The following is a 17,165-nucleotide window of genomic DNA, read 5'->3' as shown; positions in this document are numbered from 1 at the left end:
ACTTTAAATGATTAAAACAACTTTTTTAGTCCTCCTTAATGCTCATCTCTCAGTCTAATTTCTTAAGGCAGCTTCCATACATTTTAGTGCACTTCTTTTCCCCCTGATTCAGGGGATCCAGCCTGTTCTCCATACCAAATAGGAAAGACTCTAGATATATGAGAGAAAGTGAATCTTGCAGAACATTTTTTAATACATGTATGCCTTTCTTTTGTTAGCAGCTGTGAAAGACAAGTGGTAGAAGAACATTCATTTTGTGAGAAACCCAACTGCTTGTTGGTGTCTCCCACTCGATCATGATGATTTGGGGATTTCTGATTATAAGTGGCTGATACACAGCAGCTACCATCGGGAGGTCCCAAAGATTAGACTGATGTATTGCTTTTCTCAGATGTGGAAAACAGAGCTGACTATGGCTTCAGTCAAGCTACATTAGGAAAAATTTTTGCTTATGCTGTCAGGAAAGAAAAAGAAGGAACTTTAAATCCTAGGAAATTAAAATTAATGAAGTCTTTCCTATTCTATTTCAATAATTACTATAGTTGTTGAAATATGCCTGGGCAAAGGCACATACCTTATTTATAAGGGAAACAACTCATGTGCAACATGTGGATCCTGAACAAAGGCATCTTCTGCATTCTTCCTTACAGTTAGGCTGTGTGGTACCATTGATACTTGAAAGTAGAGAATTTCTGCTTAAAAATCAAAGGCATGATGTGAACAAAAAGCCTCACTTAGGTGAAATATGTAGCAATTATTTAAAGTATTTCCTCTTCTGTTCAAGTTCCGTGTTCTCTAAAGAGCAAGCAGGGTAAGCAAGGTGCTTGTCTCATGTTGTTTGTTATTAAAAGCAGTGAGCACTTTCTTTTAAATGTTATGAAGTCTGGAAAGCCCATGTGCCTAGCTGAGCTGGGTATTCATAGGCATGCTTTCCACAAATGTGATTGTAAATAATGGTATTGTTATTACAGTGAAAGAAGTAAAGATATTAGGATCATAAATCTGCATGACACTATCGTAAATAATTAGTTTGCTCTAGAAAGGTTAGAGTTTTAAGGTCTAATTTTTCCTGATGCAATTTTTTTTTGGCTCTTCAAAACCGTAAAAATCCACAGTTTCTACTGGTAAAAACTAACTGTAAAGCCAGTGATAATATAGTTGTCGTTGATTGAACATGGAAAGTACAAGGAAAATGAATGCTTTCTGAATTGAGAACTCTCTGGCTTGTTAAAATTAGGTTAGATGCTTCCTCTAAAATGCTGTAAATCTTGTCTTGAGAAGAATGCAGTTATCTTTTTGCCTGTGATGGTTTACAGCAAGATCGGAGGTAGGTCTTTTTCTTTAGTTCAGTGAATGTCAGAGCTCATGCCTGTTGCTTTTCCACGAGGCACTTAATATCTTTGATTAGCTGAATTCCTTATTTTTCCCCTTTCCTGCTCAGAAATTCACCTGAGCCCACTAACAAAAGTTCATAAGCTTGGCAGTGTTTCACCTATCCAGCCCTTTCCTGATCTCTGTGTGTGCACATGCATAGATTTTTTTAATAAATCTTAATAGTCAAAATTAATTTTTAAAATTGAAAATGCTGGGGACTTCATTCTCATTTTTGTCATTTGTTTAATACTGTTTAAAGAGAAACATTTTTTGTTTCATTGTATGCACTGTTTTGTCAGCATGTACCTCTTTGGGAGAAAAAGCCTTTTCAATGTTCTGTCTTTATCCTCAAAGCATGGTGTATCTTCTGTTCCTTGCATTGTTTGGAGCACTGTCTTAATGTCCTTTTACTGCGGAAATACCTATTTGTATCGGGAATAGCTAATTCCTCTTATTACAGTGATCCTGTGTCCGAGAGCACACCTCGCCTCCGAACTGGGGAAAACACCCACGCGCACACACACACGTTTTAAGTTGAGAAACCACACCATGTTGAGGAGCCGAACAGCGGAGGGAGGAGGGGAAAAGCCTTATTTTCCCAGGGCATTTGGGCTCCATTGAGCGCGTTTGGTTTGCCCTTCATTCCCTGATGAAGGCTGCCCACAGTGACGACCAAGCCGGTCTGCCGTAGCTTGTAAGCAGGATCACTGCAGTCTCGGGGAGATGTCTTGTTGAAATGGACAGTATCTGTGGCATAAGCTTACATGCGGGCTGAATGCACCACAGCGTGTTTTCGAATCTGTTGTAGTGCTGTGTCACGTTCATTTAAAAAACAACCAAAACAAACCAAAGCAACCCTAACCCTGTGTACGGTGGGGAGTCCTTCTATCGGTTGTTCTACTTCTGTCTGGAAAAATCAAGGCTAGACAAAGGGATGATGCCCAGTGACCCTGTATTCTTCCCAGTGTGTAATGTTCATCCTTTGTTCTTAAAAATCAAGTATACCCTGATGTAGGCCAACAGCAGTTACTGTCCAATTTCATGCTCACCGCTGTCTAATACTGCAGTATACCAATAAAGCATGGACCTTTACCAACTGGAGAGGTTGCTGGCTACTAAACCAACACCAAGCTTGATGACAATATGAGCATGTCAAGCCATTTAACTGTGTATGCATGGAATTAATTTTTTTTATTATTTTTAGTTTTACCTGTACTGAAGGCTTTTACTCATTCTAACTGGTATTTTGCTGTAAAACTGTCACTGGTTTAATTGTTCTGTCCAATTGCTGCCTGATGCTTTGTCCTGAATATGAGGAAATTGGTTCATTGATAAGGTGCACCATTCTCCCAAATCCCAAATCTCCCAATCCCAAATACTGCCACTCCTGCCATGGGCACACATTTTGAAGCTGTGAAGTCAAAGCAAACCTTTCTCCCTGTGATGTTCCTCTTCATGCCAGGCAGGGTTATTGGTTATGTATGATATCAGATCTCTTCCCGAGATGTTTTTCCTTCCTTTTCCTCATCAAATTCATTACTGATACATTCAGGGATGTTTGTGTATGCATTTCTGATTGATGCATAACTATTTGTCAAGATCTTTTATTCTAACAAACTGTATCCAGCACTCCAGCTTGCTTTATTTAATGGGGAAGAAAAGGGCAGCCTGATGAATCGATCCCCCTCCAGCTTTCGTGCAAGTCAGTGGGGGGTTGTTACTGTGTTCAAGGGAATCAGAAGGGAATCTGCCTCCAAAAATCTTTGTTAGTTCAGCAGCGTTACTATGCCTGTTTTGCAGCTGGGGAGATAGAAGAAGCACCCTCACTAAACTCTTTTCCAATCTAAGATACTTCAGTCATCAGAAAAGTACTTAAGAAAACTGCTGACACTTCATGTTATCTGTCCCCTATGTCGTTCTGTATTATGTCTGTGATGAAGCCTTTCATGTAGAGTTTAGAGGTATGCAACCAGTATGGCTATGGAAAAGTGAGACAGACTTTAGTCTGTGGCTACAACAGTGACAGTTCTGCCAGATGCTTTCTTATTAGATGAACTTTCATGAGTGGTGTACTGGCTAGTGCAAGGGGCACGTGCTACCAGATTGGAAAACACTCATCTGCTCTTTGAGAAGAGTAAATGGGATCTGGATCTCTGCAGTACTTGGCAAAACTTCCACTGACCTAAGTAGCTGTGGAGCAGGCCCAGGAGAGAGTAGGCCAGGGGTCCTGCAATGTTCCAGGTGTTGAGAAAGGCACTTTTCTGACTTCAACACATTTTAATTTCTAATAATAAACTATAAACCTGGATAACAAAATAACCCTTAACAGTTGAGTTGGTGTGAGGACTGTAGGTTTGCACAAAGTTTTCTGGCAAAATCTTGAACTTCAGCCACTTTCAGTAATGGTTAATGTTTCTTTCCCAAGAGCATCTTAGCACTTCCTTGCTGTTTAAATCCAGTGTGTAGGGATGGGAACTCCAATTCATTGGGAATAGATGAAGAACACTGAATGGCATGAGCTTGTTACTCAGCAGTTTCAGGAAAAGGGGAAAAAAGAGGAGGAATTTCTTCAAGATATATTGGGCCTCTTTCACCTTCACAAAGAGGAGAGCTCTTCCATGCTAGGGTAAAGCCTCCAAGTAGGGATTTCAGGACAGTAGGCTGTTTACATAGTTTAAAAAAAAAACAAAAAAAAAAAACAAAAAAAACAAAACATATTATTTAGCCCACCTATGATTTGGACTGACCTCTGGGAGGGACTTTATTCATCAACTAAAAAGTAGCAATGATGAACTTCTTTTTGTTCCTTGGTGCTGGACATATTTTAAAGTACTGTAGCTCAGCCAGACCAAGTTTGGTCCCTCTAGGCAACAAACTCAGCACCAGTCACCTGCAGCTTGCCATCACACTTCTGCATTCTCACCATCAAATTACTCTCAAAGACAAGAAGCGACCACAATGTATGTTTTGACAGAAGTATATCTGTTAAGTATTTCATTTTAACCAAAGACTTCATGTTACTTAGCACATGGAAAGTATAAGTTAACATGGACTGATTTGAGACACTTCTGAAGCTAGGGTGAGAACATGTAGTTTCATGCTTTGTGACAGTCTAAAACCCCATTATTGTTTCTTGGATTTTTTTCAAGTTAACTTTCAATCAGTTTGCTTTTGCTGTCAGCTTCCGTACCCCAGCAGCTTTTCCCAATGTCTTAAGGGTAAACTAGCTCAATGCAACTAAGAAAAAAACAGGTATTTTGGCATTGATGGGCTAATCCTACATACTGTGATAATTTATACAAAGGAAAGTGCAATCTCATTATTTGTCACTGTCATCAACCATTATTTGTTTCTCTTCTTAAACCCAACTTCAGAAGAGAATTTAAGCACATACTTAATTCATGCCCCCCTCCACCACGGGTATCATTTTAGTATGTGCTTGAGCAATCCTTAGGTAAGCGTCCTTTACCTGGTCTCTCTATGTGTGTATATATATAGCTAGCTCCATTATATTTAAAAGATGGGCCCCCAGTCCAAGTCTAAATCTAAATAGAAATCAGCTGGAGTATGAGCAAAGACCATTCCTTTTACCAGCTGCAAACCTTTTCAGCCTCCGATGTGCCATGCAGCACCACTTGGCATCGGACAACTGACATGCTAATAATTTGCTGTCAATTAAAGAATTCTTTAGGGTAAAATGTGAGCAATTTCAGGACCTTGTAAATAAACTTGTTCTTCTCCCTTCTGCTCCTGTTTATATTCCGCAGTATGTAGTTGATGTGTAGAGCCTATATGAATATACTCTTGTGTGGCAAGAGGTTGGAGAAAAGACTTTGGTTAATGTAGGTTATTTATTCCTCACCACTGTGAAAAGGAGAAAGTCACGTTGCAACGTCCATCAGCATGGTCCATCAGCATGGTGCATGTCCTGATTGATTGGTAATGGTGGAGAGAAGACCTCCAACTCTCATTTCTTCATGACCAATTGACTTTCTCACAGGAGAACAAGTTAGTTTTCCCACCTTAACCAGAGCAACATCCAGTGTGTGGATCTTTATGTTGTGTTGGTTGTAATTAGGCCTCAAAATCTGCTAATGCAACTGAAAGCATTTTGAGGCACTTCTGCAATATAGCCACTTTATATACCTAGCTTTAATTTTCAGCTGTTCAGCATGTTGGCATTCCAGTGGGGTTTCCAGTAGTCTTAACTGAGCTCTTGTTTCTAGGTGTGGTGGTTGGATTTGGTCACTGCTCATGTCCACACTGATACTCAAATGTGGCATTTTAACTTGCTGCAAAATAATTTTGAGAATGTCAGTGATGTATTGGTGCGCAAGTCTTTAATTCATGGGTTGTATACTAAAAGCTGTGAGCCACCAGGCAAATTTTTTCATGATGATACTTTTCCCAAGTCTTGTCTTCCAAGTGTAGGTTAGGAAGTCTTTTTAATTCGTTGTCCATTTGATATTTTGTAGTTTGAAATGCTCTAGTTGTACTGATAAAAAAATCCAGTACTTCAGAAGTTAGATCTAGGTTTATAAATAGGTGGGTAGATATGTCAATTTATCTATATCTATCTATCACAGATAGGTGCTATTTAACTTCTAGAATACAATGCCTGTGAACTTCTCACAGAGGTGCAAATCATTTACTCACTGTCATATGACAGGCATAGTGCCAGAATTTCTTTGTTTCCACGTTTGAGGTGATACCACTTTTCTTATGTCTTTTGTAATGCAGTGTAGTACTTTTAACCTTACAACCTTGCTATTAATCTGTTTCACTATTTCTCAATGATGAATTCCTTTTCTTTTGAAAACACTGTATACAGTTGTGTGCTAGTGTCAATAAAATTGACATTTGTGTAACAAGCTGTGGCATTTTCTCAAATTTCACTGAACATTGATTTAGCGTGAAACTGTTGGTAAACCCTTTCTTGCTACCTGTAATAATACAGAACTTCAAGACAAATACTGCTTTGACTTTGATTTATAATAGGCTACATAACTGTCATGATTACGTAAACTAATACCTGTATTGTTTTTTCTTTCTCTTTTCAAAGCAATGATACATAAACATGAACTGGTTTGGAATTGGAAAACATTCATGTTCTAGCAATAAATCTGGCTTCTTCCAGAAAATAAATAGGTTTTACTACTGGCCTAATTATATTTATTGGTGCCTCTGTTTACTGGAGTGTCTCAGTTGTGTTGTAGTTAAAGGAACACTTAACTAATATAATTTAGGGAGGATATAAACACATCATAGTAATATGTATTTGACCTTAAGTATATATGGCAATGTATGTGTTTTACATTTAGTCCTAGACAGCCTATTAGCTGTAGTGATTGAGAGCCTGTCATGTTTTTTGTTGGATTTTAAGGTATGATGCCAAAACAAAACAGACTGTAAATGTTTTTCCGTATGAAAGATCCAGTTTCTAGTTTAAAACAGGCTTAGATTTTCATATATTTGGAGGAGGGGACAATTGGGAGGACACTGGGCATTTTTGGCAAACTCTTTCCTTTGTGCAGTCAGTAGTCTGGCTGCCTCCCAAGAGATAAAATGCTGATTTCAGTATTATTTAATGTAGTGTATATGAACCCATGGAAGTGTAATTAACTGTCTGTTTTTTTAATCCAAAATTAAATGGGGCTTTATATCTGTGATAATCTAAAATTGTCATGCTTTCTGCATTAAAAATATTGCTTTTCTTATGTAAATGTAATGCTAGCATTTCCATCCCAAACAATCAGAGGAGCATGGAAAGACCTACAAGGTATAATATGCATACTTCTGTTGTGTGTAGAAATTGAGGAAATAGTAGTTTTCTCCCTTCATGTTAGATATGACTTGTTACTTAGGAGCAACACTGCCATAGAAGGTCCTTGTTTCTTTTTCTCTAGACTTCCACTAGATACATTTGTTTTAACATGTATCCCATAGATCCCTATGAAGTACTTAAGCTGATTTTAGTCTTTGGAGTTGTACTTTGCTAGAAAGAATGGTGCTCTTAGGGTGGCTCCCTTATTATTGCATTTATTATATTGTATGCTGCTTTTAAAACTGAGGAAACTATTCTCTTAAAATGGATTACAGTGTTGAAAAATGTGGCTTGAATTTGATGTTTAGCAGTAAATCTTTGCAGCACAGTCATTTATGGCTTCATCACCCATAGAGACACCAATTCCAGCCAGTTTCATCAGCTAAAAGAATGCTCCAGTCCCTTGGTTAATGCAAGTGGATGCATCTCCTCTGATTTAAAGTCCATTGGACTAGTTTGAGGACCCTGATGGCTGTATCTTGCAGTGTAATTTCCCATGCTGCAATTCAAGATTGTAACTTTTTGGTACCTTCTGGAGAAAGCGTGTCCTAACTGGGATTTCTGTTTTATCATTTCTTTAGCAGGTTCTCTGACTGGCAGCCCTCACCTTTCAGAGCTTTCCATCAATTCCCAAGGAGGACCATCAGTGGCAAATATGTCCTTATCTCCAAACTTAAGCCCTGATGCCAAGCAGTCATCTCCCCTGATCAGCCCTTTGCTGAATGACCCATCATGCATCAGGACTGATGATGAGGAAGAGGTCAAAAGAAAGGTAAGACAGCTGGCCTTGGCTCTGTTCTCCATGTTGTGTTGTGATTACAGGTATTCGTCAAGTGATTAATATCTAGACCCTTGCTGCTTCCTCATCATGGGTCCACACAGATAACGAATGGAGACACTTGGTATCTGCCATCCTTTCTCATGGTGTGTCCAAGAGCATCCGTGTGCTCCAGTGGCAGAACTTACACAGTTCAGAGCGGGTCAGGCCAGAAGAACAGATTTGCTGTAGTTGAGGGCTCAGTGGCCTAGATTCATCCTACTGAACAGAGATGCAGCAGCTAGGGACCCCAGCTCCCCTGTCTAAGCAGTAGAGAGAAGGTGGGTAGCTCCATGTCTCTAAAGTTACTGTGGAATAAACCTTGGCCAGTCCTTTTGGCTGTAACCTTAAGAGCTTGTTTTGACAGGGTTTCTGTTTATAAATCCAGCATGTTTTTAAGGAGATGGGTTTTAGTAGTTTGTTTTAACAAAACGCTCAACTCCAGTGTATTGCTGGAGGGAGAATTTCCAGGTGACGAGAGGAGAGAGACAGTTTGAACCTTGTGCAGGAATGTCCAACCCCAGCTCTCCAGGCTGTCTCTTCTGGGAGCACCACTTGCATTTGGTTGTGGGTGTAGAAAATGCTCTCTCTGAGCCACAACCTTCAGTGTTCAGCTGTAAATATTTGTCTCAGCCCCATCATTGCAGCAAAGTCATGAGGGAGCATCACATCCAAAACTGTTTCTCAGGGATGGAAGTAACTCTGTCTGAGCCAGGGCGTTCTGGGCATGGGCTGGCTTGTCCCTGCTGCAGCAGCCCAGCAGCCTCCTTTGCTGGCTGCCTGCTGTGCTGCAGGGCAAGAGGGGCTTCCTCTTGTGCCTGTGTTGCCTGCTTTCTCTCCTGAGCTGGGAGCATATGAGAAAGAAGAAGGTAGGAAAGGAAGGTGGAAAGTGGGAGAGTGTGTATGGAAGATCTCCTTCCCTGCTATGGATAGTTAGCCAGTATGTGAGAAGAATTTGGGAAGAAGAAAAGCCAAGGGTCAATTAATAGAGTTCTCTGTGTTAGTCCAACTAACAGCAGCCCAGTGACTGCTGCAGCTTACACCAGCTGATGATGGCTCCCATGGGGTTGCGTACTGACTGAGAAATGCTCCCACAGTCTGTCCCCACATCCCTTTCTAGTGCACCATCTGCACTGATGATCTTGAGGGAGGAAACACAGAAGAAAAAGATCTGTGGATGTTTTGCTCTTCTTGAGCAACACAGACCAAGATAACTGGGATTCTTTGGCTGTTCAGAATTAAGAGATCAGAACTACTAATGACTTTGCCTCTTGGATAACACAGGAGGGTTGTTATCCTAACCCACTGCTAGGTTGTCCAGGTGCACTGGGAAAAACCTCTGGGTTTGACTTTCTTGAGAGTATTTTGCTGTGGGTCTTTATCCTGCCAATGGAACTTTTAATAATCAAACAGTAATTTTTGCAACATTTGTCAAGTTTGATTGAAATGGTTACCTAGCCTGCCAAGGATTTCTTTCTGAGCTTCAGAATATGTCCTGCTCCGGAAGCATAGAATAAGCCTAAAGGAATATCAGCACCACAGAGCTGTGGAAATAACCTTGGCGGAAAGGAATCTCTCAAGAATCCATAGGAAGTGTTTGCTGTCTTGTGTTTGCAAGGAAAGATTGTTCTCGGGACTTAGGAATTTTAAAGCATGAGTCACAGCAAGCACAAGCAAGGGTCACTAGCTTGTAACCATCTTGGTGATTGTTGTCTGCAGTTTTTTCTACAGAAGGCAGGTCCATAAAAGCAGATGAAAACCTAATGTGTTTGCAATTTGCAGAGATTCCCAACTGAGAAAGCTTACTTCATTGCTAAAGAAGTAGCAACCACAGAACGCACATACCTGAAGGACCTTGAAGTCATCACATCGGTATGTTTACTTGAGCGTTATTCATGAAACATGTGAAGCTCTAGTCAGGAGTAGTATTTTATCTGCACCATTTAACATCTTAGCTGTTCTGTGCTACTTTTTTATATGTTGCACTGTAGGTATTCTCTGCAGTGCACAGGAGTACAACTCTAGGGAGGGAATAACACAAAAATCAGAAAGTAGAAATTTGCACTGTGGTTAGTAATGTGCACTACAAAACTATTTCAGTTTGAGGAACTTGAAACACGGTTCAGTTATTCTTTCTTCTCTCTCATGCTTTGTGTTTGCAGTTATTAAAAATGCCTGTGGGTTTTGATTTCTCTTAAAACTGAAGTAGCTCCCTGGAGGGACGTATTAATGTTTTCCCTGGCTTAAATGTTCTCCATTCAACATGAAATATTGTTGTAGCACCTATTTGAATGATTCTGATTATGCAGTAAGTTCAACTCTTAAGCATCTCTCTGTGTTACAGTATCTCACTACCTGGTCAGAGTATGACGATTATTAAAATCACCAAGACAAATCTGTGTGTTCTTTGCACACACAGCAACAGTTCTGTTTCATTTTTAAGAGTAATGTGTGCAAGATTTGCCCTTAAATAGTATTTGTCTGTAAAAGGGCACTGGATCCAAGACCTCTCATGGTATTTCAGCGATGCTGCCAGTTCCAGACCTCCCAGCTTTTAATTGTCCTATGTGTGAAACATCATCAGGGTTGTGCGTTTAGGGTGTGTTGCCACCTCCTGCATTGAGTGGTGTGATAAGGAGGACATGATGCAGGGAAGAGCCTGTTGTACCAACCAGGGACAGACACCTTCTCCTCAGCTTCTGTTTTGTTCCAGGAAGCCACATCACAGATGCAGTTGGTCTGGGTCAATGTAGACATAGGCAATGTAGGCTGGAGCAACACAGTTGTTACAGGCAACAAGATAGCTGTGGCTTCACTGCCTACTCTCCCTGGCTTTCTGGGGAAGCCAGGCAATGAAAGAAGAGGACAGGTTGTGTGGGACAGTGGCCATTTTTACAATCTCAGCAGCAAGCAGCCAATGACATTGGAGATGGTGGAAGGAGCAAGTCTCATGCATGAAATATGAGACTTGGTGGATCTTCACCTACCTTACCTTTGCTCATTGCAGAAATGAAGTGGGGGAGAGGGAGACTTGGGTTGGGTATCTGTTTATACAGGCCTGGGTCAGCTCCAGCTGATGCAGTGTCAAGGCTGCTGTAACATATACATGCTTCCAACAGCCTTCCAGGCATTGCTGAAAGTCAACCACAGATAGCTGGAACCCTTCAGGACAATGAGGAAGGAGTAGTGTTACCATGTTGAAGATAATAGTTCATGCCACCTTGACGAGCCCCACAGGCTGATGCTTTTGCATCACTCATATGCCTATCAGAGTGAAATTAGGAGAATATGGCACAAAATTGACTCCAGGCACCTGTTGCACTCTGAAGAGTGTTTGGTACTGACTCCTATTCTCTGCGACTAGCATCTTGACTTGAAAGTGCAATACGCTGTGCTTCTGCCTGTTCACTTTGCAACGTGCATGATGTTCTCTATCCACACACAGCAACATGGGCTTGAGTGTTTACTGCACCAACTCCTGTCAAGGTATTTCAGATAGAACTAGGCAAAGAAAATGCAGAAAACTTTTTTTATTTTGACTGAAACACTGTATTTTCTTCTTACATATGCAATATTTGCAAATTCAGTCAGAACTGACCAACCAGTTTGGGCTTGAAAAGAATTTTCAGGGTTTTATCAACAGTGGCAGTGAGGAAGGGAATTTCTTTTTTACCAAGCAGGGCTTGACCATTGATAAGAGCACCAGTTCAGCACGTGGAAGTGTCAAGGGGAGCCTGGGTTATACTCTTAGTGCCAGCTAAACAGGTCCTTACTGGGTTAGGTGTGTATGTATTAGGTGTATATGTGTTTGGTGTATAAAGACATCAAATGATCATACCAACTGCATTGCATCCCCTTGATAACTTTGCTTCTTTTTTCTTTGTAGTGGTTTCAGAGTGCAGTGGGTAAAGAGGATTGCATGCCCGAAACACTGAAAAATCTAATTTTCTCCAACTTTGAACCTTTGCACAAATTTCACACTGGTTTTCTCAAGGAAATTGAGCAGAGACTTGCTCTGTGGTAAGACTGTTGTTTGTTATTTATCAGTGTTCTTTCATGCAACTTAGCATTTTCACATTCCCTTTTTGCTAACTTTTTGTATCATGTGATTTGACTGTTGTGATTCATTTGTGCAAGTCGCAGATGTTGGTTATTAGCAGACTGCATATACTGAATCATGCCTTGTTCGTGTTCACTTGATAAAGTCTATTGTTCAGATTTCTCAGTCAGGTACAGGCATATGTAAATGAGATCATAATACCGAATAAAGCTTCCTCGTGCCAAATGTCACTATTCCTATATGGCACCTCTTCTGAAAGACATGCTGCAGGCAAGGCTTATTACTGATAAAGAGGGAGACAAAGGTCCAAATCATGTTTCTGTCAAATAGGGATATCCTGAGAGGAATTTTAGAGAGCAATTGCACATTCAACGGCACCACAACTTTGACACTCTCAGGGTGCACAGTGCGCTCTGCAAACTGGCAGAGTATTAGAAGAGGATGTTAGTCTTGAAAACGATCTATCCATAGCTTAATGGAACATGGCAGTTTTGTGAAATAACTGTGAGATGAGTAATTCTTCCCTGGCAGGACTCTGTAAGTCAGTATATTTGGCCAGTGATATCTGAGCCAAGGCAGTACACAGAAACCCTCTCCTCCCTCTGACTTGACCCATTTGGGCTAAGTTGCCTTGCTCTGTGCAGACATTTACTGGAGATTTATCTTCAGTGGGGGCAGCCAAAGCTTTTCTTTCTCAATTAGAAAAGAGTGACAATGGAAAATCACATGAAAGCTATGGTTGTGTACTCCTGCAGGCAGTCCTGATGAATGCTAATCAGTTTAATGCCTATTTAACCAATTAATCAAAACAAAAGTAAAACATAATCTAAGAGTGTGTGAATTTAGCTCTTATGATGTGATGAGCAAGGTCTTTGGATGAGAGCACAACACAGTGCAGGCTAGTGTTATCCAAAGCCACTCCACACAGCTCAGCAATGTATTGGTGCCTTCATCTACAGGATCCTTACTATCTCTTAATCATGTTTTGGCACAGAGCTGCAGTTCATGTCCATCTGTGTGGCATTTTTTTGATGTGTGAAATATATTTTGTACAGGACTAGTGTAATCACACCAAATGGTTCACAAAGTCTGGCTTATATTTGATTATTCTGTGTAATGCTTTGAAGTCAGAAGTTTATGTAGGGTCCAGTAGTGATTTCCAGGGGTTCTTTAAATATCAATTTCCCTTTCTGCATCCCATGACTGATGTTACAGACTGTCTTACAAGGTCTCTGAGGTATTCCATTTCCTGCTGCCTTGCCAGGTAAAAATGATTAGGGTTTAGGTCATATATATGTAGGAAATAAGATACAGTAGCAGTTGATGGTAGTTTTCCAGATACCAGGTATTTTCTGGGGAAAGGGGATTGTGCCTTGTGTGATAATGCCTCTTAGAACTGCTATCCTCATCCATGGCTTTGCGTTGACACTTGACATAAGCTTACTTCTAAGGTATGTGCTGCACAGCAGCTCTGCCTGCATCTCCCTTTTCCCCTTTGGGCTGCTACTGATTTAATCCAGACTATGTTCTTCTTACTCATGTTACTTGCTTTCCCGTAAGAAATATTTATGGTAGGTACTCCAAGAAGGCTCTTTCAAATCCTATAAAACAGTGATTGATTCTCCAGCCATGCTGTAGGATTAGCAGTAGTTGGGGTGGAGGGTGTGATGAAAAAAGGAAGATTCATACAGTTTGTAAAGGGCAGACAGACCAGCCTAATCTAGTGAGCTTGATGGGCTTATTTGGACTAATATAGAGAGAGGACACATTTGGCCATATGTTATGTAAATATCTTTTTTAAGGGGTAATTTTATCCTGATAGATATGGAATTTGTTAAGTTCTATCAGAATAAAAAAGTATTTAATCAGATAGTCAAGAAGGGGAGATTAGAGCTGTGCATTTGGGTGCTGATTTGTAGGGCACATGTTGAAACAGAGGTTCCTCCTATATCCTTCTGATTGCTGATGTTATTATAGAAGGATGTCAACGTCCTGTTCAGACATGAAGGTTTTCAAAACTTGGATTACGCTGCAGTAACTGCCTACCACTGCTCCTTGCGTGAAAGGTGACTTGTAGTAGATAGGGAGAGATACCCTAACGGCAAAGCAGCTGATAAAACCAACCACACCTGACCTGAACTGAGTTTCCTATCAAAGGGCCTAATGCAAAGCATGTGTATGTAACGAGAGGAACATGGAAAAGAGGTTGGTACCAAGTCAGACTGCCCAGATTACTCACTCACATTGATATCTTTGTGACATGGGTCTGTAAGCAATAGGGGACTGTTTGGACCAAAAGTTGTTCCAGTGCTTTCATGCATTGCCAGTGTAGCATGTGATTTCTGAGACCTTCCAGGCTGATGCAACTTGGCAATGGATGCTGTGATCCATATTCTTTCCGGGCTCCAATATCTCACCTTTAGATGAACTCTCGCCTGCACTGGAACATGCCCTGTGGGCAAATACCAAAAAGAGAGAGAGAGTTAGTCAGCCTGGCAGTGAGTGCAGTTCTTGGATATGGGTTTGTCTAGCATGCATCCAGCAACCTGTCCTCTGTCTCATTTTCCTCTGAGCTCTGTGTGCCTGGAGGTATATTGAAACAGAAGTGGGTATATTGAAACAGAAGTACAGAGCTGCTCTTTCCCTTTCTATGCCTGTGGCACAAAGCACAAGAGAGCTGCAGAACTCCTGGGTGCTTCTTGGGTAGTCAAAAACTCTCTGAGCTTGCACGTGTGAGGCCAAGTGAGCCCACAGTGGAACATGTAGACAGTGTGTTTCCAAGAAGCCTGCTTACTCTGAGGCACACAACCTCTCAGTTTAAGATGCTTCTTTCCATGCTTCACATTGAAAGAAGGCTTTAAAAACTTTAAAAAGCAAAATGTTTTCAGCTGACTTTGCCACTGTAAATGGCACAGACAACATGAGGCCATTCTCTAGTCACTTGAGAGATCTCAGTGGTATCCAGCATGGTGCGAGGAATTCAGATATAGAACAATAGCCCCCATCAGTGAAGAGATGGAACGATGCTAAGAGGGAGCTGTTGAATGATGAGGCCTGGCTGATGCTGTGCAAGTCAAGCACATCCATATTTCTTCAGAATAGACCTTAGGAGGCAGATCTGGTGACTTTTAGAAACATGCAGAGGAAGTTTTTCTTTTGAATGCCATAAAGAGTTCAAAAACCACAAATAAGACTTTATGTCTTCCAGTCTGTGCATTTAAGGGACAAAATATTACAGCCTGTTGGGAGCCTCAGTTGCTCTGAGGTCCCCAAACACAAACACTGAAGTGACGGTGAGATATCTGGGGAATTCTGCTGGAGTCACTGGAAAAAGAAACTTGTAATAAATATTTAGGCTGCTGAGTTTTTGTATTTTTCTTTTGTTTCTCCTTTTCAATGAGCATCTTTTAGAGCCAAGTAAGCCTTTTATTTTCCAGCTTTTCCTTGCCTTCTAAGGCTATGGTTTGACAGAGCAGCAAACCTGACTTTAAAGCTCCTACTACCTCTTTAAAACTGTAGTAGCTTTATGATACAAAGTGATAATCTGCTATGAAGTTACTCTGCAATCCAAATTTCTTCAAATTTGTTTAAAAATATTTTGATGAGGTAACTTTGTCCCAGTTGGGCACCTCATTATGACTTTGTCAGATCAGCTATTGCCTTCTTTCCCACAGTTAGTGTAAAGCCACTACAAATTCTGTATCATCCGTTCTGATTAATTTGACAGAAATGCAGTCATGTTCCTGCCCCAGTTCTGGATCCAAGTGGCAACGCAGTGCATGGGTTTACCTAATGTGATACCAGTGCTGTACGTGGGGTTTTTTTTTAAAGCTTTGGCATATTTCAATATGCAAATTAGGAAGGGCAGTGGATTAGCTGGCATGTCTTTTCAAGGTGTTATTTTTGAGGTGTAGGTGTTTTTACGTTATGCCACAGATGCCAAGATAAATTGCAAGTGATAAACTGTATCCTGTAGAGATTATGGTTTAATTAAATGGTGAATGGCAAAAAAAAAAGAGTTCCTCAGTGTATAGAAAAACAAGCTGGTGGCAGCGTGGTAAGGAATAGCAGTTTTTCAGCACTGTGGTCAAGGTCACTTAGTTCAAAGTATGTCCAGACTGTCACACTTGTATCTATGTCTTTGGCCCTGGGTAGTTATAAGCCGGTGGGTTTTGGTTCTTTCCATCACCCCAGCACAGAGCTCTACACAGCCTGTAAAAGCAGCCCGGGAAGCCGTGTAGCCCCTCGAGAGTCTGGCTGACACCGAGCTCGGTAGCACTGCTGCAGTCAGATGCTGGCAGAATTCAAGCCAGCTCATTTAAATCTGAATTTTCTATGTCAGCTCTTTTAATTTGCCAGGCAAGGCAGAAGGAAGGTGGAACACTTGTCCCAAGACATGCGCGTGCTCTCCCTTCCTCCAAGGGCTGCGTGTCCTACAAAAAAAGGACCTTTGAACAAAAGGGTTGTGGACTTTGTCAAGCTGCTGAAACCCCCTAGTTATTCCTATGTGTTATGGGAGCTTGTCCGAGAGCAGAAACCCCCCACAGGGAATAATCTGTTCTCCCCTAGCGGGTAAGATGCTGAGTTTTATTAGCTTAAAGTGCAGTTCAGCCTCCTCGCTCTGCATGGGCATCAGGTTGTGTGTCTAAGGTTTGTTTCAGACCTTCATGTTGTGTGTTGGAAGCTCTTGCAGGAAGCCATTCCTGGCTCTCTCAGGACTTCAATCACCTTGAAGCTGATGCTCTGCAAAATTGCTGGGAAGAGAGCAAGGCCAAGGAAGATCACTCATAACAATTGTTAGACATGTGTGTGCTTTTAATTTATTAAAACTCTATAGATGTTCTGTATTTGGCTCAAAGAAACTCAGATTGTGCGCAGTATTAAAAGCATTTCTGGCTTGCTTGCACATTTCTGAACTGTTTGAACCTGCCTTCAGTGGCAGGGTGCTTGCTATTGAATATCCAAAGGGCTGGTAGCCTTTTGACCCAATTTTAGATTCTGACAGGTCTGATTTGTTTCTTTATACAATACACCCATTTTTCTCTTTCCTATTGCATTTCCTCAGAGCAGCAGCTCTCTGTATCTAGCAC

The 17,165-nt window shown here is 41.0% G+C and overlaps 1 protein-coding gene across 6 annotated transcripts in view; it reads left to right on the top strand.

The window, feature by feature from the left end:
- FARP1 (FERM, ARH/RhoGEF and pleckstrin domain protein 1) overlaps nucleotides 1-17,165 on the top strand; it is a 217,893-nt gene that overhangs the window by 176,048 nt on the left and 24,680 nt on the right. For 4 of the 6 annotated variants that reach the window (XM_026119414.2, XM_026119410.2, XM_064504546.1 and 1 more), the window contains 3 exons: nucleotides 7,780-7,970; nucleotides 9,798-9,887; nucleotides 11,902-12,035. In XM_026119414.2, coding sequence (XP_025975199.1) covers nucleotides 7,780-7,970; nucleotides 9,798-9,887; nucleotides 11,902-12,035 — 415 coding nt within the window. The remainder of the gene's footprint in view (nucleotides 1-7,779; nucleotides 7,971-9,797; nucleotides 9,888-11,901; nucleotides 12,036-17,165) is intronic. The other 2 variants (XM_064504545.1, XM_026119413.2) reach the window with 1 other exon arrangement.

This window comes from Dromaius novaehollandiae, chromosome 1 (assembly GCF_036370855.1).
Source record: "Dromaius novaehollandiae isolate bDroNov1 chromosome 1, bDroNov1.hap1, whole genome shotgun sequence".
Classification (NCBI taxonomy): Eukaryota; Metazoa; Chordata; class Aves; order Casuariiformes; family Dromaiidae; genus Dromaius; species Dromaius novaehollandiae.
This window is presented reverse-complemented; position numbering and strand designations above follow the sequence as displayed.